The sequence below is a fragment of the Mesoplodon densirostris genome, chromosome 15 (genome assembly GCF_025265405.1).
Source record: "Mesoplodon densirostris isolate mMesDen1 chromosome 15, mMesDen1 primary haplotype, whole genome shotgun sequence".
Taxonomy (NCBI): Eukaryota; Metazoa; Chordata; class Mammalia; order Artiodactyla; family Ziphiidae; genus Mesoplodon; species Mesoplodon densirostris.
Window position 1 is genome coordinate 12,410,439 of NC_082675.1, and position 21,819 is coordinate 12,432,257.

The 21,819-nt window shown below is 46.6% G+C and overlaps 1 protein-coding gene across 4 annotated transcripts in view; it reads right to left on the reverse strand.

The window, feature by feature from the left end:
* Window positions 1-21,819, reverse strand: part of RNFT2 (ring finger protein, transmembrane 2) — a 64,495-nt gene that overhangs the window by 3,526 nt on the left and 39,150 nt on the right. For 3 of the 4 annotated variants that reach the window (XM_060118855.1, XM_060118857.1, XM_060118854.1), the window contains 3 exons: window positions 7,657-7,806; window positions 6,271-6,336; window positions 6,033-6,134 (listed from right to left, as the gene is read on the reverse strand). In XM_060118855.1, coding sequence (XP_059974838.1) covers window positions 6,033-6,134; window positions 6,271-6,336; window positions 7,657-7,806 — 318 coding nt within the window. Of the gene's footprint in view, window positions 1-1,956; window positions 2,043-6,032; window positions 6,135-6,270; window positions 6,337-7,656; window positions 7,807-21,819 lie in introns of all 4 variants that reach the window. The other variant, XM_060118856.1, reaches the window with a different exon arrangement.

Sequence of the window (21,819 nt, forward strand, 5' to 3'; positions counted from 1 at the left end):
ATGATTTGTATTTTAAAAAGATCCCTTTGGCAGCTGGGTTGAGAACAGACCACAGGGGTCAAGAGAAACATGGGGAGACTGGAAACATTAACGGGTTCCACCACCCTCTGGCTGTATAACTTGGACAAGTGATTTAACCTCCCTGTGCCTCTTTTTCCTCACCTGTAAAATGGGGATACTACTACTGCCCTTATAGGAAGATTAACCAACATTAAAGTACTTTCACAGGACAATCAAACACACTATATGATTCTTGATTGGATCCTGGATGTGGGGAAAAACCCTAGCTGTGAAGGATGTTGAAGACGATTAGAGAAATTTGAATATATATTTGAATATTAGTATTTTATATCAATTAAAAATCTGATACTGTGATAGTAGAGTTGTGGCTATGGGAGAGAACGTCCTTGTTCTTGGGAAATGTCTGCTGAAATATTTAGGGATGATAGAATCAAAATGTCAGCCACTTATTCTCAACAGGTTTAGGGGGAAAAATCTATACTAAGAAAAGGCAATGTGGTAAAACGTTCACGATTAGTGAATCTAGGTAAAGGATAAAAGGGTGTTCGTTCTACTATCTTTCAACTTTTCTGTAGGTTTGAGATTTTTAAAAATAAAATTGATAATATAAAAATCCAAACCAAATGTGGTTTTTTTGGTTTTTTTTTTGCGGTACGCGGGCCTTTCACTGTGGCCTTTCCCGTTGTGGAGCACAGGCTCCGGACGCACAGGCTCAGCAGCCATGGCTCACGGGCCCAGCCGCTCCACGGCATGTGGGATCTTCCTGGACCGGGGCACGAACCCGTGTCCCCTGCATCGGCAGGTAGACTCTCAACCACTGCACCACCAGGGAAGCCCCAAACAAAATGTTTTTAAAAAAAGTTTAAAAAAAGGCACTTAGACCAATGAATGCCTGGCAAATAATAAGTTTTCTGTAAGTGTTGGCTTGGCTATTATACAGTAATAGTTATTATTACATTATATCTGTTTATTGTTTATTATCTGTCTCTCCATGGCAGACTGTAAGCTTCTTATAAACCCATTCTGGCACAGTATGCAGTAGGTGCCTAATTGTAGAAAGTGTTCTAAAGAAGCGCTCCATGATGTTATAGGAGTATGTTACAGGGGGACTAGTCTGATCTAGGGGGTAGTCGAGGAAGACTTCTTGAAGGTGGTGATACTTGTGTTGAAGCCTGAAGGATGTTCGGGAGTTAACTAGGTGACGAGAGGGGGCGGGGGCTAGAGAATTCCAGGCTGAAGGGAACAGATGTGCAAAGCTCCCGAGATGGGAAAGCATTTAAGGCTCTCAAGGATGGCCAATGTGGCTACAGTGAGGTGGGTGTAGGGGAGTGGGGGAGAGGAGGTGAGCAGGCCACAGAGAGTCTGGACGCCCATGCCCAAATTCTCACTATGGGCTGAAGGGCAGGACCCAGGGGTCAGCAGACCCAGCGGGCCCCATGAGGGCAGTGACTGCTGCTGTTGTCTTCCCACTGCCCAGCCCTGAGCCTGCACAGAGTAGGGGTTCTGACAAACAATGCCTTTCCAGGCAGGTTAGGTGGGAGATTCTGGAGATACTAGGATGATAAAGACCTGGTCCCTGGCTTCCAGGAGCTCACAGTTTCCTTCTCAGATAATCAGGCAGGACCAAATCTGGTGCCAAATTAAGAGATTCAAAGAACACAGGACCACCCAGGGGCTGGGCTGGAGGAGTTCATGACCCAGGACTGCCTCTAGCATTTGGAGAAAGGAACGAGCCCCTACAGAGGGAAGGGGAGAAGGGGTCCTTCCATGCTGGGAAGTGTAGGGTTGGGTGGGTTTGTGGTCAGTGGGGAATGCAGGTGGTGCTGCATTGTTAACAGTTCCCTGGCTGTGTCTCCTGGAGCACAGAGTTGGGAGAGGTGTCCCTAGGGTGGGACAGGCTACCCCACCCTGATCCCAAGTTCTATCCAGACTCACCATGTCTTGCTCAAAGATTAAGAGCAGGCTCTCTGAGCCTGTCTCCTTCTCTGTAAAACAGGGCTACTATTTCCCCCACAAGGTATCTGTAAGGATGCAAACAGGTAAAGCCTATCATAAAGCATCAAGTGTGAGGCACGTGTAAGTAAAAAATCAACGGGGGTTGTTACACTCTTGCCCTCTTTCTTTTGTATCACCAGCCCTCTGAAACCAAACTCCTGGTAGTGACCAAGGACCAGAGGGCAGTTTGTTCTGTAACATACTCTGACTCTTCTCTTCGGCAAGGAGGGCTTTAAATATGGCAGATTTCTGATTTTGTGTTCAAGGTGCCCTTTCCCTGACCCCCTGTAGGCTGGCAGGAGGCATGCCACAAATACTGTGGAGTGACCGATCAGGCGAGTGTGCTCTGTCTGAGCGGAGAGTTCTAACCTCTGGACACTAATGCTCAGTGTCTGCCTGACTAGCTCCAACTGACAATCTGCTTCTCAGGCCCCAGCTCTGGGAGGCAGTGGTAGGTGGTGGGTGTGAGTGACCCACTGAGCTTAATTTGATGGCCCTTTGAAGGCGAGATAGGATGTTCCTTTATCCCAGTGGGCTCTTCATCTATCCATGCATGCATCTGCCCTTCTATTCATCAATCCAACTATCCATTCCCCCATCTACCCATCTATTCACTCACCCATCTGTCAATCCATTTGCCCATCCACCCAGTCACCCACACATTTATCTTTATCCACCCACCTTTGCACTCACCCACCCACCCACCCCTCCACTTGGCTACCATCCAGCTCCATCCCAACCATCCATCCATCTAGTCTATCCCATCCATCCAACCATCCATCCATATATCCGTGCGATTCTATCCATCCATCCCATTCCATCCCTCCTCCATCCACCTCATCCCATTCCATCCATCTCCATCCCAACCATCCATCCATCTCGTCTATCCCATCGATCCAACCATCCATCCATATATCCGTGCCATTCTATCCATCCATCCCATTCCATCCCTCCTCCATCCACCTCATCCCATTCCATCCATCTCCATCCCAACCATCCATCCATCTCGTCTATCCCATCCATCCAACCATCCATCCATATATCCGTGCCATTCTATCCATCCATCCCATTCCATCCCTCCTCCATCCATCTCATCCCATTCCATCCATCCATCCATCCATCCACCCATCCATCCATCCAGTGTTTACTGAGTCAGTACTGTGATTCCACTACTAAGAAAGACAGACAGGGTCACCACTCTCAAGTGGCTTATAATTTGGCAAAGAGGAGACAGACCTTACACAACCCGTTGCCCAATTAATCATCAAGCTGACAACTGAGATAAGTGCTATGAAGGGAAAACACAGGATCTGCGAGGACATGTAGCTGGGGGCACTGACGAGACTGGAGAAACAGAATCAGAGAAGCCTTTATTGAGGATGTAAAGGCTCATTACTGACTCATTCATTCATTTGTTCATTCATTCAGTGCATTTAGGAATTAACAAGGCCCTTTCACCTGTGGAAGTCATCGCTGCCCTTCTAAGCCGGGCTCACAGCAGCAGAGGAAGACTGAGACGTGTGCTAGGCCTGGTCACGTATGTGGGCTTCAACCACCACTGGATGTGGCCCCTGCTCCTGGATCTGGGGTGACGGTGTCTTGTCCAACCCCCCCCGCCCAACTAATTCTAATCCAGCTGCGGGAAGACCTAGTGGTACCGGAAGAAGAACGCGAGAGAGGCAAACAGACTAAGGGTGGAGAGACTGCCAGCAAGGAAGAAGAAAAACTTTCACCTTGACATCCTGTTCAAAGAATTGCTGCTACCAAGAAGGAAATACAGATGCTCTGAAGCATATGAGAAGATGCTCACCTGCTCTCATAATTAGGCAAATGCAAATGAAAACTGCACCAAGATAGTGTTGGTCACCTGTCAGATTGGCGACGCTCCAAACAGGCTTGATAACACGGTATGTAGGTGAGGGAGGAGAGCAAGAGGGCGCGTCATGCTCTGCACTGGGGTTGCAAACGGATACACGCTTTATGGAGGGCGATTTCGCAACGTCTGTCAGAACTGCATACCCTCTGACCCAGTAATTCCACCACTAGGAATCTACCCTACTAAGAGCTTGCACACATGTGAAATGGAATACGTGCCAATGAGAGCTAATATTTATGGAACTCTGACCACGCACCAGGCATGGTTCTAAATGCTTCACCTGAATTCACTCATTTCATCAACACGACGAGTCCAGGTAGGTGCTATAGATCTCCCTATTCCTGATCTCTCATAACAGCCATATTTGTCTTAACAAAAGATTATGAACTGCTAAATGCCCATCAATAGGAGAATGGTTAAACAAATTATGGTCTATCCATAAAATGGGATGTTACACAAATAAGGAACAATCTCTTCAGGCAGAGTTTCAAGTCAAAAAGAAAAGATGCAGAATGCAGTTTGGGTAGAATATGCCGCAACTTATGTCTTTTTGGAAAAGATATGTTTGTGTATATGTGTGTGTATATATATTTAAATTCTACAAAGCATCTCTGGGAAGATATAAAGGAAACTGGCCCAGTTGACCATGTGGGTATTTAGGGGCCTAGGGAGCTGGGGATAAGGGTAGGAACCCTGTCACCACTTCCCTTTTTGTATCTTTAAAATATTTTTTTAATGAACTTTTTATTTTGGAATAATTTTACACTTACAGAAAAGTTGCAAAGGTAGTATAAACAGTTCTTGTATTACCCCTCACCCAGTTTCAGTCTCCCCTAGTATTATCCTCTTGCATCACCGTGGTACATTTGTCAAAGCTAAGAAATCCACATAGATGCATGACCATGGACTAAACTCCAGACTTTCTTCAGATTTCATGAGGCTAGTTTTTCTCTCCTGTTCTCTCTCTGTTCTAGGTCCCACACTGCATTTAGTCATCATGGCTTCTTCATCTCCTTTTTGAATTTTTGAGTCATGCAAATTTATTCTCAATTTAAAAATAAGTACAGTTAAAGATTAAAAACGAACCTCCTAGACATCCCCAAACAGCAAAACCAAAAAAATTTTGCTGATGCCAAAAGAGGACCCCACCTCCTGTCCTCCTACCCCTGGAAGGTGGCGGGGAGCCCTGTGCTCTCTAGTCTGCAGGCTACGCCACCCCCAAAGTCTTCTCAGCCTCCAACTCATCGCTCTCCAGCCTGGTCCCCTGGGACACTGCATGACTCTCTCTTACACAGCACTTATCACTGCCTGCCTTGTTTCATAGTTATTTATGTATGCGTCTGTTTCCCCAAGGAGACCGTGTATTCTAGAGAAGGGGACAGGGTCTATGTGCCCTCTGCCTCCCCTCCCCGGTATCTGATAGGATGCTTTGACTCATACACATTTGCTGAATTGACATCTTAGCCCCTGATGTCGGGGGGACGGGGAGGGGGAGAAGGAAGAGGAGCGCGGGGAGGAGGCAAAGGGATACATTTAGGCAGTTAAAGGTAACTGACCAGTACTGACTACTATGGGTTGGTGACCCACAACTAATAACGAAAACAAATGGTAATAATAATTATAATGATACTAATAACTGTAATAATCGTAAGTTTTAGGGCTGAATAATTAAAGTTTAGCTCTTTCCAGAGATGATCTCATTTAATCATAATAATAACTCTATAAAGTAGGCATTATTATGATACCCATTTTATAAATGAAAACAACCAAGGCTCAGGGAGATGGGCTGACCCGCTCGGGGTCCACACTGCTGCTGAGATTCAAACTCAGGTTATTCTGACACTATACCCTACTGAAATTTTCATTTTCTATGTTTTACCACTGAAATCAAAGCTCAGAGAGGTGAAGTAAACCTGCCCAAGGGCAGCCAGCTAGTAAAAGGCAGAACTGAGATTTGACCTTGGGTCTGAGGGACTCCAGGCTTGACTACACTGTTCCCAAAGACCCATCCCAGAGCCCCAAGGTTTGGTCATTTGGTTTTGGTCAAGTGTCCCATGCAGGCACTTGGGACTTCTGCATGGGGCAGGGCCCTGCGGTCCCCCAACCTCCATCTCCAACGGCCCCACCCAGTCCTGCTCACCTGGCACATAAGGATCAGAGGCTCTCGGAACTCAGCCTGGCAGATAGCACAGATATCACCAGCTTCTGTGCACTGCTGCCCAGTGGCCCGGACTCCATAATTCTGTTTGATGGAAGGGAGAGAGACACAGACACAGCTGTGGTCCCTCGCTGGAGAGACACCCTCAGAAGCACAGCAAGGTCTGTTTCTGGCTCCTGGTTCCTGTGATCTTGGTCAGGACCATCAGAAGCCAACTCACCTGAGAGGTGCAGAGAAGCTTCAGGGCTTTCCTAACTCCACCCACGCGGCCACAAATGTCGAAAGACTGAAAGGAGAGCGAGGTGATGGCTGAAAAGTATCCAAGGATTGTTCAGGATCTCTTTCACCATTCCTGAACAACCACCATGGACCCTCCTCATCTTTGACTCCAGACATTTTCAGGGCACATCCTCCCATTTGAAACGCCTCACTCCCATCAGTTTTGCTGGGCTTTTGTCTTGCTGCCTTCCATCAGCAGTCTCCCCTGCCAGTGGGGCCAGGATAGCAAACATAGGGCATGCCTACTGTCTTTTCCCCCTCCCAAGCCCTGGGCAGGCATTGTTAATTGATCACAGCACTCTTCTTCTGAGTCAGGGCATAATCATTCTTCTCTGTCCAGCACTCCAGTCAGCCACTGCCAGCAGATCAGAATCAGTAGGCAAAATAAGCCCCAGTGGTTGACAGTGCATGGGTTGCCTGGCTAGCCCTGCTTGGAGGAAGGAAAGGGAACACTTGCATTCCTCCAGAATTCTCTAAAGCCTTAAATAGATAAGGGAAAAGAGAGAGGAGGATGTGTTTATTGTTAGGGGGGGAAGCCTGATTTGTACTAATGATGAAAAGAGAAGCACTGCACACTGATTTGCAGAGCTGAGGGTATGCAAGTTAAGAGGAACCGAAAACAAATTCTGTAGCAGTGTTGTCGGTGGGTTGAGAGCTCCAGACTTAGACGCTTGCTCTGTGATCACTAGCTGAGGGATGCTGGGCAAGTTACTTCTCTCTGAGCCTCAGTACCCTGGCCCATAATCTAGGAGTGATAATGGTATGTATTTTGAAGGGTTGCTGTGAAGAGGACAACATGAAATGATGGCATATGGTGAGGTTTATGGGCAAGAAATTAGGATGGCTGTAACCGTAGAAAGGAGTGAAGTACTGATATATGCTATAACGCGGAGGAACCTCGGAAATGACGCTAAGTGAAAGAAGCCAGACACCAAAGGTTACATAGTGTGTGATTCCATTTATATGAAATGTCCAGAAAAGGTAAATCCATAGTGTCTTCAGAAAGAAGACTAGTGGTGGCCAGGCACTGGTGGAGGAATGAAGAGTGATTGCTTCATGGGTGCAGGGTTTCTTTTTGGGGTGATGAACATGTCTTGGAACTAGACAGAGGTGGTAGTGGCAGAACACTGAGAATCTGCTAAATGCCACTGAATTCTTCACTATAAAATGGTTAGTGGTTAATTTTGTGTTGTGTGAATTTAATTTTTCAATTAAACAAAGAGATTAGGGTGTTATTCCAGGCTCCCCACTTGCCCTCGCTGCTAGGCCCAGCTAGTGAATGGGTCTTCCTCAGGCCAGCCCTCCAGCCTCCCCCAGGCCACCTCACCTTGCAGAGGCTGTAGAGAACGATCAGGACCCCTCCGAGGAAGTAGCTGTTGGAGGCATCGTCACCCATGATGTATTTATACCACAGCTGGATGGGAACGAGTGATCGGAACAGCTGGCTCAACTCCTCGATGACCAGATAGAACTTTCCCTGCAACCACACAGAAAGCATCAATTATTATTAGCAGTAAAGACCCAAAGGACCCAGCTGGGGGGCCCCCCAGCCCAGGGAGTAATGACATTCCAGGTCACAGGCAGCCCATTAATCAGCTTTGTAAAGCACTCAGGCCTGCTCCTAATGGGCCTGCAATGTGGCCGGGGAGACACAGCCCCTGCTCGCTGCCCTCGCCCGCTGCCCACCAGCCCAGTAGATCAACACTCTGGGGATTGCATCTCAGGGAGGGAGAAACTGGACACCTTTGGCCGAGGGTTGGAGTGTGGGTCACTCCCTGGTGCCTGCTGTGGCTTTGAGGGCTCAAAGCCAATCATGGGGGCACAGTCCCTGGCCCTGCACTCAGATCACTCTCATCTCTAGGGGGCTGACCCAGGCATCAAGGGTGACTGCTCTCAGTGGCGTGGGCAGGGCGGACCACAGGATGCAGGAAGGACAGGAAGAGAAGAGGAGAGGGGGGAAGACGTGTTCTCGTTCCCAGCTGCCCCACCTACTGTCTCCAAGGAGGCAGGATCATATCTGGTGAAAGAACATGGACTTGGGTTCTCAGACCTGGGGGACTCAGAACCTTATTTTGCTGCATGTTTGTGAGCCTCACTGTGCTCATCTACAGAATGGGAATCACAACTGCTACCTTCTAGGATGGCTCTGAAGATTAAAGGAAATAAGCAGGAAAAGCATCTAGCGTTCTCTTTCTCTTCCTCTTTTGGCTTTTATTCAAGTCCCTCAAGCTTTCTGGGGCCTGTGTTATAAAATGGACAAGAAAATAACCCACCCTGTCGTGTCTAATAAAGTTAAACAGACACCTGCTTAGGACTCAGTAATTCCACTCCCAGGTGTGCACCTGAGAGAAATGAAAACATATGTCCATCTGTAGGTGAATGTTCACAGCAGCTTTATTCATAATATCTTCAAACTGGAAACAGCCCAAATGTCCATCAATGGAAGAATGGATAAACAAATTGTGGTATATTTATATAATAGGACATTACTCAGCAATAGAAAAGGAACAAATGTTTGCAATACACAGCAACATGAATGAATCTCAAACATTCTCTCCTATCAAAGGAGACAGATACAAAAGAGTACATAGTGTGTAATTCTGATTAATATGAAGTCCTAGAATAGCTAACATAAAACTGCACTGAAGACTTCCCTGGTGGTGCAGTCGTTAAGAATCTGCCTGCCAATGCAGGGGACACGGGTTCGAGCCCTGGCCCGGGAAGGTCCCACATGCCGCGGAGCAACTAAGCCGTGCGCCACAACTCTAGAGCCCACGAGCCACAACTACTGAAGCCCACGCGCCTAGAGCCCGTGCTCCGCAACAAGAGAAGCCACGGCAATGAGAAACCTGCGCACCGCAACGAAGAGTAGTCCCTGCTCGCCCCAACTAGAGAAAGCCCGCGTGCAGCAATGAAGACCCAACGCAGCCAAAATTAAAAAATAAAGTTAAAAAAAATAAACTGCACTGATGGAAATAAGATCAGTGGTTGCCTGGGGTGAGCTGGGGGAGGAATGACTGCAAGGGGGCGTCAAGGAATTTTGGGGAATGAAAGAAATTGTAGATTGTATATGTAAATTTTATATTTTATATAGTGATGGGGGTGGTGCTTACACGTGGGTATACATTTGCCAAAACTCACTGAAACGTGTGCTTCAAATCTATGCATTTTCTTGTACAGATATACAATGTTATACACCTCAGTAAAGTTGATTGAAACAAATAAACAAACATAGAAACAAATAGTCCCGCCCCAAGCATACATAACCTTAAAGATGTGAATAATCTTGGCTCCAGCAATTCTACTTCTAGGAATTTATCCTAATAATCAGGGATATGTGCTAATAGATATGCCAGTAGGAATGGCCACTGTAGCATTCTTTGAAACAGTACAAACAAAAACAGGTAACAAACTAAATGTGCAAAAAGAGGGTCTGGTTATGGTAGGGATCAATAATGCAGAGCCATACAGCCAATCAAATATCATCCTGAAAAGGAGTGACTTTGCAGTGAAGAAATCCACTACATACTGCCTTAACCAAGTGATCAAGGTTAACATCCCCAGTAATAAGTCATATTGAAGCCTAAACCCCTGATAAGATGCCCTGAGAAAAATACAGCATCATCCTGTGTATTCTGGTCAAAAACTTACAAGCTCAATTGAATCATAAGAAAACGAGACAAAGCCAAACTAAGGAACATTCTACAAAATAACTGTTCAGCATTCTTCAAAAGTGTGAAGGTCATGAAAGACAAAGAAAAGACCAAGGAATTGTTAGATTAGAGAGGACTAAGGAGACATGACAAATAAATGCAACGTGGGATCTTAGATTCGATCCTAGACCAGGAAAAAGACGTTTGTGGAACAACTGGCAAAATGTGATAAGGTCTGTAGTTTAGTAAATAATAACGGTACCAATGTGAACTTCCTGGCTTTGCTAATTGTACTATGGTTATATTAGATGTTAATATTAGGGGAAGCTGGGTGATGGATATATGGGAACTCTCTGTATTATTTTTGCAAATTTTCTCTAAGTCTAAAATTATTTCAAAAGAAAAAGTTAGAAAATAAATCATCCTGGCAAAGGATATCTATTGATTCAGGGAAACGCTCATATTATAGTTCCAAGTGGAAAAGATACAGAATGAAGAAACTACTCATTTTCGTTGTGGTTTTCTGCCTTTCCCATTTTTTTTTTTTTTTTGTACTGAGCATAGTGCTTAAACTAGAGGGAGAAAAAAGTTATAAAAATGCATTGTGGGGCTTCCCTGGTGGCGCAGTGGTTGGGAGTTGGCCTGCCAATGCAGGGGATGCGGGTTCGAGCCCTGGCCCGGGAAGGTCCCACGTGCCATGGAGCAACTGGGCCCGTGCGCCACAACTACTGAGCCTGCACTCAAGAGCCCACAAGCCACAACTACTGAGTCCGCGTGCCACAGCTACTGAGGCCTGCGTGCCTGGAGCCTGTGCTCCACAGCAGGAGAGGCGGCTGCAATGAGCAGCCTGCGCACCGCAGTGAAGAGTAGCCCCCGCTCGCCGCAACCGGAGAGAGCCCACGTGCAGCAACGAAGACCCAACCCAGCCAAAAAAAAAAAAAAAAACACCCCAAATAAATACATTTATTTAAAAAAAAAAGTGTTGTGTATCCATCAAATGGATGATGTACAGAATGTGGACAGAGACTTTCTATCTACCCCATTATATTCTGTCTTGATGGGCTGAGCACAGGTCGCTTGGAAGAGGACTCATTGAGGCAGATGTACCCACATCTGCTAAGGACCAAGGAAAGGCATCCAGTCATCCACTCACCCCAATGTCTGACCTTGCAGAATTGGAACATCACCCCAGACCTGCTGAATCAGAATCTGCAATTTAACAAGGTTCCCAGGTGCTGTGTGTGCACGTGCAAGTTTGAGAAGCACTATTTCAATGGATAAGTGGAACGAGGGCAGTGCAGTGATGTGGGCAGGATGAGGAAAGAAAGGTATTCCAGAAGCCCAGAGGTGACGGAAAGGATGGTCAGTCTTTGGCCATCATGCTGGGCAGCCTCCTGCTTTGTCCTCCTGGACTCATGGTGGTTGAGGACATGACCACCTCATGAAAGGTCTTATGTCCCTGTGTCTCTTGAAACCCCTGCATGCTGGCATCTGGTTGACTCTGGAGACAGACCCTGCTGTCCCCACTCAGGCTAATCTTGCACAACCAGCCTGGCTTGGTGGTTAAGAGTGTAGCTCGGGAACCAGACAGGCTGGTGTCAGATCCTGTTGCCAACCACCTTGCTATTACTGATCCTTGGTCACTGTCTTTGGATCCCCCAGTGCTCAGGCTCCACTAGCTGTGGGCTGGTCTTCTGATCCAGACCCCAAGCTTCCCACTCACCTAATGCGTGGGTCTGGAACAGAGGTCAGCAATCTTTTTCTGCAAAGGGCCAGATAGTGAATACTTTGGCTTTGAGGTCATACAGCCTCTGTCACCACTATTCCCCTCAGCTATCGACAATAGGTAAACAAATAGGCATGGCTGTGTTCCAATAAAACTTTACTTACAAACACAGATGTTGCTTGATCTGCAGCTTGTGGTTTAACAACCCTTGGGCTATAACATCAGAACCTAGATAAGTCAAGTCATGATGGGGACTCCAATACATCCCCAGAATTTCAGAGAAGGCTCAGGGACCAGCTCCTTGGCCCTTCTTTCAGGTGCTCTGCTATGTAGACCAAGCTCTTCCTCTGTAGATGGACTAGGAGTCCCCTACTCTTTGCCAAGCTAACACCTGTTCATCTTCTGGGTCTCAGCTAACTGTCACCTCCTATAAGAAGCTTTCCTCAACTCCTTAATTAAATTAAGTGCTCCTGTTACACCCTTTAAATCACTTTAGAGCACTTCTCACAATATTAAAAACATTACTTCAGTATCTCTCTCTCCCACTGGACCCTAAGCCCCATTAGCATGAAGATAATTTGGCTCCTGGTCATATTCCCAGCACGCAGCACACAGCAGGTGCTTATTTAGGAGCTAGAGACCTCTGAAGCGTAAGATTTTCCACCCTTGTTACTCAGGTCAACATCTAGAGTTTGCTGATGCAGAAGGAGAGTTGGAACATGGAACAGAGTATTTCTCTTCATAGGCAAGCCCTGATGTCACAGAAAATAAAATAAAGGGAGAGGGGCTTCCCTGGTGGTGCAGTGGTTGAGAGTCCGCCTGCCGATGCAGGGGACATGGGTTCGTGCCCCGGTCCGGGAAGATCCCACATGCCGCGGAGCAGCTGGGCCCGTGAGCCATGGCCGCGGAGCCTGCGCGTCCGGAGCCTGTGCTCCGCAACGGGAGAGGCCACAACAGTGAGAGGCCCGCATACCGCAAAAAAAAATAAATAAATAAAAAATAAAGGGAGAGAGTGCTAAAGGCAGCAATTAGCTGCTGGGGGGCCAGCCACTTGGAGAGGAGGTAAAACCACTGGGGAAAACCGGGCATATCCCAGTGAAACCATCTCTCTCTAATTAAGCAGTTTTATAATTCCAGGTTGCTTAAGCATGTTATTTCTGACGACCACCGAATGGAACATGTGGTTTCTCCAGGGTGTCAGACAACAAGGAAAGCGATCAGATTATGACCCGTCTGCCCTCCCTGCCACCCGTGAAGGGGGAACAGTAGCAGTTGCTGCAGAACTTAGGCACAGAGAGCTCGCTGCTGGGATTCTGATAAAGGGGGCGGGAGCAGTCAAGGAGGGGAAGGCAGGTTCTGTTCTGACTTTTACTGTGAGGATGGCGGAGGGACCAAAAGTGAAGTGGGAAGCAAGGAAACGACAGAGGGCTGACGGGAAGGGAGTGGGAAATGAAGGCGAGCAGGATGCTGAGAAGCCGAAGAGAGGAACAGGTTAGGAGACTTTCGGAGAACGCACCTACCTGGAAAAGGTGATGTGAGGATCATGGGGATGAAGAGGAAGGGGAGGGAGACATAATCAGAGTTGTTAGCAGCATAAATGTACAAAGATGTAAAGAATGGATAAACAGGGATAAAAGTTTTTTTCTGCATCAAAATTAATATGAATATGTATACGGCTTTACCTGTTTATAAATCTCTTTCATACACATTTTCTCACCTACAGAAGTAGGACAGCACAGCAGTTAAGGGCATGGGAATTAGGCCTCCAAAGTCAAATCTGTTACCTACTAAATTGGTTGATTTTGGACAATAATTTAACTTCTCTGAGCCTCAGTTTCCTCATCTGTAAATGGGGTTGAAAACACATACACACAGACATACACACAGACACACACACAGACACACACACACACACAGTGGTATGCTGGCAAATCAGTTCTCCAGAAAACAACCAAAAAAAAAATGGGCCTGATATGTGTGCTTCCAATTTCTGTGGTGTAAGTACTCCCACAGGGCCAATTTCAAGCTTCCTAGGGTTTAACGCTGCTTGCAAATTTCCTGAAAATGTAACCATTGGCTTTCACAAGCCCAAGCAAACTTGCTCCAACAGGCCAAGGTGATTGTGAGGATTGAATGAGCAAATGCACCTAAAACATAGGTACCCAGGAAGGGCCCAGTGCATGATAAGAGCTAGTAAAGAACCTCATGATGATCTGGGGATGTAGGCATTATTACTGTCACTCATGTTCTTTTAGAGACAGGACACCTCAGGTTCAAAAGAACTAAGGAATGAACGAGAATGAGGCAGAGGTGCTATCTGGGACGCCCAGGCCCAAGCTGCATGAGACCCGGCAGCTGTCACTGCCTCCCTCTTGCTTGCCCTTCCTCCCCTCTCACGTTGTGAGAAACCCAAGGGACAAGGGGAGACCACGTGCAGAGGCCAGGTGCAGAGGGAGGGGTTCTGAGTGACACTACACAGGGGAGAAGCAAGGAACCCAGCCAACAGGGAGAACCGAGGCCCCAGATATAGGACCTGAGCAAGTCATCCCACCCATGGCAGCTGAGGCATTAGACCTGTGAGTAAAAAAGCCGTTGTGGATGGTCCAGCCTCAGCGGACATCACATGGAGACCAGCTGTCCCTAGTGTACCCTGGCTGACCTCCTGACCCACAGAATCATGGGAAATAATAAAATGGTGGTTGTTTTAAGCCAAAAGAAAGAAAAAAGGAGAAAAATGAACTAAAGTGCTCATCTAAGGAGGTGATGGTGATGTTTGCCGGTGCTTCTTAAGGCTGGCTTGTTGGGTTAGCACTCCAAGATCCTGTGCCAAAAAGCCAGCCACACTGCCATGAGGAGAGTGATACCTGTGCTTCTTTCTAGAATGTTCTTTGAAGAACGCAAATCTGATCATTGCGGACCCCTGCTTATAACCCTAGGCCGGGGGCCTTTGGGAGGTAATCAGGTTATGAGGGTGGAGCCCTCATGAATGGGATTAGTGCCCTTATAAGAAGAGACATGAGAGCATCTTCCCTCCTTCCATGTCTGTCTGTCTGTCTGTCTCTCCCCCAAACCCCTGCAATCATTCTTGACTCTCCTTTCTCTCAGAACCAACATCCAATTCATCTACAAATTCTGCTGGAAACAGCTCCCTAACAACTTCTGTCGTTGTTCCCCTATGATTTATTCCTCACACGGTATCCAAAATGAGCTTCTCAAAATACAAGGCAGAACAAATCATCCCAGGACTCAAACCTGCCAATGTCTTCTATCTCCCTCAGAGTGACATCTGAAACTCTCACCCTATCTTCCGGATCCTATAAGATCTGCCCCCTGCCCACATGTGTGATGTGCCTGATTCTCAAAAAAAAAACAAAAACAAAAACAAAAAACAAAAGAAAAACAAGCACAGTTCTACCTCAGGGTCTTTGCATTTGCTCTTCCCTCTTCCTGGAGCACTCTTCCTCCTGATGTCTGCCAGCTGGCTCCCTCACTTCCCTTGGGTCTTGGCACACATGTCATCTCATCAGGAAGGATCACTGAACAATGTACATAAAATAGCACCCCTGCACTTCCTACTTCCCCCTATCCTCCCCATCCTTTGTACTCAGCTTTCATTTTTCTTTTTTGTACTCACCCCCAACATGGACTATATTTCTTTGTTATGCTCCTGAAAAACAGGGGCTCTGTGTCTTTTTGGCATTACCATTTCTGTTTGCAGAATCTAGAGGAGTGCTTGGCACCAAACAGGGTGCTCAGCCGAATGAATAAGTGGGCCTCAGTGTCTTCATCTATAGACTGCAGGTAATAATAGTATGTACCTCAGAGTTTTGATGTTAATAACAGCAAATATATACACTGAAGGCTTATTATCTGCCAAGTGCTGTTCTAAGCACTTTGTATTAATTTAACCCTCACAACAACCTATGAGATAGGAGCTATCATCATCCCCAATTTACAGAAGAGTAAACTGAGGCACAGGGAGGTTAAGTCACTTGCTCAAAGTCACACAGCTGGTAGGTGGCAGAGATAGAATTTGAATCCAGGCAGGCTTGTTCCAGAGGCCACTTTATAAATCCTCTCTCATCAGAGAAATAACGTGTAAAGATCTTAAAACAAGGTGTGACAATGTTCATTGCAGCACTATTTACAATAGCCAGGACATGGAAGCAACCTAAGTGTCTGTCGACAGATGAATGGATAAAGAAGATGTGGCACATATATACAATGGAATATTACTCAGCCATGAAAAGAAACGAAATTGAGTTATTTGTAGTGAGGTGGATGGATCTAGGGTCTGTCATACAGAGTGAAATAAGTCAGAAAGAGAAAAACAAATACCGTATGCTAACACATATGTATGGAATCTAAAAAAACAAAACAAAACAAAAGAATGGTTCTGAAGAACCTAGGGACAGGACAGGAATAAAGACGCAGATGTAGAGAATGGACTTGAGGACGGGGAAGGGGGAAGGGTAAGCTGGGATGAAGTTAGAGAGTGGCATGGACATATATACACTACCAAATGTAAAACAGATAGCTAGTGGGAAGCAGCCGCATAGCACAGGGAGATCAGCTCGGTGCTTTGTGACCACCTAGAGGGGTGGGATAAGGAGGGTGGGAGGGAGACGCAATAGGGAGGGGATATGGGGATATATGTATACATATAGCTGATTCACTTTGTTATACAGCAGAAACTAACACAACAATGTAAAGCAATTATACTCCAATAGAGATGTTAAAAAAAATAAAAAATAAATAAAAGGAGAAAAAAAAGAAAAAAAACAAGGTGTGACATACCATAATATTAAATGTTGGCTATTATTATTATCACTACTACTTGCTGCCTGTTAAAGGAAGCTCATTTTGGACTAAGGGCTAAGGAGAGATAAGTCATAGCCATCCTGGGTGCTGACTGTCCCATAAGGCAAGTCTCTTGGGTGGGTCTGATGTGTGGATGGCTGGTGATGTTTGCCAGTGCTTCTTAAGGCTGGCTTGTTGGGTTAGCACTCCAAGACCCTGTGCCAAAAAGCCAGCCACACTGCCACTAGGAGAGTGATACCTGTGCTTCTTTCTAGAATGTTCTTTGAAGAATACAAATCTGATCATTGTGCATCCCTGCTTATAACCCTCCCTGGCTCCCCACTACCCCCAGGACAACGGCTAAACTACTTACCAAGCCCTCTCGACCTGGCCGCCTACAGTGGAGCCATAGGGCACTATGGAGGCTCCATGCATGTGCCACATTCTGGGGAAAACTTGTGACCTTGATCGTGACTACTACATAGGGATACTGTAAGCATCCAACAAAATCAGCATTTCTCAAAGTGTGGTCCAGGACCCTGAGGGTCCCCAAAACCCTTCCAGAAGGTCTGTGAAGTCAAAACTATTTTCATCATAATTCTCAGACATTAACTGACATTTTTATTCTCTAACAAGTATACAGTTGAGTTTTTCCTGAGGCTATATGACATGATTTGCAACAAATGAGAATGCAAGTATCTTCTATCAAGCCAGATATTAATTTATAAAAATGTAAAAACAAGTCCCTTTTCTCATTAATTAAAAAAATAGTTATGTCTCTTTAAAATATGTTATTTATTTAACACATAATGGGTTTATTATTTTAAGTTAATTGGTAAGTACTGTAAAAAGTTCTTGGTTTTAATGTCAATTGTGGTGAATTGATTTTAATTTCTATTATTGTTACATGGGTCATAGCAATAACCCATGTAAGCAAGCTCTTTAGGGTCTTCAATACTTTCTAAAAGTGTAAAGAGGCCCTAAGTCTAAAATGTTTGCGAATCCCTGAGAAGCATGTGGAATAGAGTAAATATTCAATAACTTTGACTATTATTATTTTTTTAAAGAAAGCATTTTATTTTTAAAAATTTATTTTTATTTAAAAAAATTTTTATTTTGTGTTGAAGCATACTTGATTAACAATGTTGTGTTAGTTTCAGGTGTATAGTTTCACGTGTATAGTAAAGTGATTCAGTTATACATATATATGTATCTATTTTTTTTCAAATTCTTTTCCCATTTAGGTTATTACAGAATATCGAGCAGTGTTCCTGTACTACTCAGTAGGTCCTTGTTGGTTATCTATTTTATATTATTATTATTATCTATTTCTTTGATAGGCTGTGAGCTTCATGAATGCAGAGAACGATATCCTGTTCGCCATCTTTCCCTTATGCTTAGTCAGGGTGTGTCCCTAGTTGCTGTCACCTTACATTCTTTCTCTCCTTCTTCCTTAGCACTAGAGTCCTCAATATTTTAGCTGGATGATATCTTAAACAAAGACTACATCTCCCAGCTTCTCTTGCAACCAGGTGCTCTTTTAGTGGCACTGCAGTGGCACTAAGCTATAGTAGAAGTGTCATGTGACAACTTCAGAGAAACTTTCACCTTATTCTTTCCCCCTGTCCTCCTTCCTGCTATCTGGAACTTAGATGTGATGGCTAGTGCTCTAGCTGCCATCTTGGACCATGAGGAGGAGTCCCACACCCTAGGATTGGTGAAGTAGTAACCTGGAAGGTGTCACACTACCAGGTTTGGACTGCTTACCTTTGGACTTTACACGGGAAGAAATAAACCCGTCTTAAGTTTAAGCTATTATTATTATTTTTGCTGTTACTGGCTTATCCCAATTCTAACTAATACAAAGGATTTGGCACTGAGTAGGTGATCAAAAAATGTTTTTTGAGTGAATGAATGAACAAATGAACAGGTGGGCTAAATGACCTTGTAGTTCAAATAGCTAGGTTTTCCACAGGTGTGGCTCATAGAGAACCCTGATGCCAAAGGTGCTAGGAAGCAAGGGTTGGTGTATAAGGAAGGGTTTATAAAAAAGATGAGGCTAGGAGAGAGGAAAGGGGGCTGTCCAGTGACTGCTGGGTTCAGCACAGAGCACCATGAGAAAGGCATGCAGTGTAGAAGAAAGGGCGATGACTTGGCTGTTACTACGTGCTGGGCACCTACTCTCTGCACAACACTGTGAGGTAGGTGCTATTAATGTTCCCATTTCACAGATAAGGAAAGTGAGAAGGAGAGGATAGCCCCAGGGGACACAGCTAATAGAAAGTTCTGGACACCTCTACCTGGTAGGAAAGATGGCCACTAGTAACCCCAAGCCAACACTCTCACAGCTTAACTCCAACAGAGAGAGAGGGGCCTAGTTTCTCCCGGGGCGGCGTCGGGGGGTGGGGGGCATTTGCCAACCCGGACAGCGAGCCTTGGATGGATTGGTCAGATAGGGCAGGGGGTGGGCGGGGCGCCGTGACTGACAGCCGCATTAGGACCACAGGGAGAGGGAGAGGCGGTTCCCCACAGAAAGGGGGTGTCAGGAAGAGGCCGGAAAGCTTCTCTGAGTTAAGGCTAGCACTGGGCCAAAGGGACTGCTCATTGCAGAGCCCTCCCCTAATGTGGGGAAAATATGCAGGAACTGCGTCCAGCCTCCCGGGTGCTTTCCCTCATTTGCTTTTCTTGCCCTGGACCGCTGGTTAGCTCCCGGCCGCCACAGGGGACAGGGCCACGCTTCCGAAATGGGCGGGCTGGGCCCACGCAAAGAGCTGAAAACAAAGACTTGTTTTCTTGGGAAGGCGGCCTGCAGGTCTGTTATGACTGCAGGTTGCACGGCGGACTGCGGCTGAAAGAGCCCCTCAGAACAGAACAGCCGCAACATCGACCCGCTGAGGAGCAGGCGGGCCCATCTAGGACTTCTCAGACTTGAGAAGGCTTGGCGGGTGGGGAAGAGCTCGGTAACTGACTTCAGAACAACCTGGCCAGGAGTGCTGGGGGCAAGAGGTGTTGAGGGCACTGGGACTAGAAGAAAGGCTAGAGAGAAATGCAGGGGATGGGGGAGGAGAGGGACACCGGAGAGGAACTAGGGGATGTGGGCAAAAGAAGAGAGGGGAGAAATGACAGAGCTAGAGGACAGTAGAAAAAGGGCACCCAGGAGTGAGAGACCAAGCAAAGAGGGGGCCAAGGAGGAGAAAGTAATCTCATTATTAAGCACCTACCATGGGCCAGGAATTGTGCATCAAATGCTCCCCTGGTGGGGTAGTTATGACCCAGTCCCATTTCTCAGATGAGAAAGCTCAACATAGGCACGGGAGGCAGGAATAAATCGTGGGAGACTGAGCTAATGAGATAAGTACAAGGGGAAAGAGACAAGAAGCTAGCACAAAAGAGAACTAGGGCCAGTTACAGGTGAGAAAACAGAGGCTCTAAGAGGTTGTCCAAGTGCTAGACAGGGGTAGAGCCAGGTTTAATCCAGTCTGACTTCCTATCTTGTGCCATTTCATGCTTTCAGTGCTATGAGAAGCGAAGAAAGGGAGACTCTAGTAGGAGTTAAAGTGAGATGTGGGGAGAGAGAAAGAAAAGATACAAGGTGTGTGGGAGGGTGGAGAACTGAAGAGGGAGGATAAGATTCAGGATAATGGGCACCTTGGCAGGGGTACTGACCAGAGGGGAAATGAAGGAGCCTTTTGGGTGCTTGAAATGTTTTATATCTGTGCTGCCCAATACAGTACAGATAGTACTGTAGTAGTCACATGTGTCTATTGAGCACTTTAAATGTGGTTAAATCTGCACTGAGATGTACTGAAAGTATGAAATACACAGGAAATTTCAAAGTCTTAGAAAAACAACAAAAAGGTAAAATAGCTCATTAAAATTTTTTATACTGATTACATGTTTAAGTGATAATAGTTTGGACATTCTGGGATAAATAAAATATATTATTAGAATTCATGTTACTTGTTCCTTTTTGCTTGCCTAATGTGACTACTTGAAAACTGTAAATTGCTTATGTGGCTCGTATTATATTTTTATTGGAGAGCGCTGGTGATATCTTGACACATATGGATATACATGTACATATTTTACATATGGATACATACATATGTAAAAACTCATCGAGCTTGTATACTTATAATTAGATCACTTTACAATATGCAATTTACGCCTCAATAAATAAAAAAGGAAAGAGAAGAGCGAGCCAGGTTGGGTACAGGCTGAGAGCGCAGCAGGTGGGGGGCGGGGTCGGAGGGGGCGGGGCCAGAGGCAGGCGGCCGCACGTTACCTGGCAACGGGCGCTGCAGGTGACGTCACCGGCGGCGGCCGTCAGTCCCCCTCCGGGTGGCGCGGGCGGGCCGGGCCTCCTGCCTCCCCCTCCCCCAGGCCCGGATGAGATCACCGCAACGGGGCGGCAGGCTGTCCCCGCGCTACCAACAAATCGACTCCTCGGCGAGTGCCAGCATCTCATGATCTCATGGTCCCGTGGGACGGCGCCGGGCGATGAGGTCACAGCCCCGCGACCCGGGCCGCCCGGGTCTGCGCACCGGCTCCGGGCCGGGACCTCTGGGCGCCGAGCATCAGTACCAAGCAAGCCCCCAGCCCCCGGCTCTTCAGCCTTCAGGGACAAAGGAGGTGGCTGTTTGCGAAGGGCAAAGCTGCCCTCTCCACTCTTTTGCTGCATCTTTCCCCGCCCACTTTATTTGAACATTTCACCCCTCAGGCCACGTGTCTATCAGGGAGTGACTGCACCAGCTCTCCAGGACTTGAGGTCAGGCGCAGTGCGAGGCGACTTGCACGCATGATTTCACAGCCGCCCAGTGAAAGAAGTTCTATTCTTAGCTGTCTGACAGTCTAGGGAACTGAAGGCTCAGAGCGGTAAAGGCCCTGCCCCAGGTTACCCAGCTAGGAAAGGGTGGCTCTCCCTTTCTTCTCCCTAGCTGCACCCCAAACCTCTGCTCCTTTGTCCGTTTCTCTTTGCTCTGGTGGGAATAGTGATCATGGCCACGCTTGCTGGGTGTCCATGATGTGCTGGGCACTTTATATTAAAAGTCACTGTTCCACATGCCAAACCCACAGGAGAGGTATATTATGGACTAGTTTGTGGATGAGAACCAGAAGGCCCAGTCAGAGGGGTGAAATGACTTGTGGCAGAGCTAGGGTTTGATTCTACAGCACAGTCTTTGTATTACTGTATACCACCTTCCCCAGCAAAAGATGGAGCTTTCCTGTTGACAGTGGACAATATACCCTCTCACCTCTCTCCCTCCCCCCTGGGGTCAGCCATCAAAGGAAGGCAAAGAGGGGCCAGTGA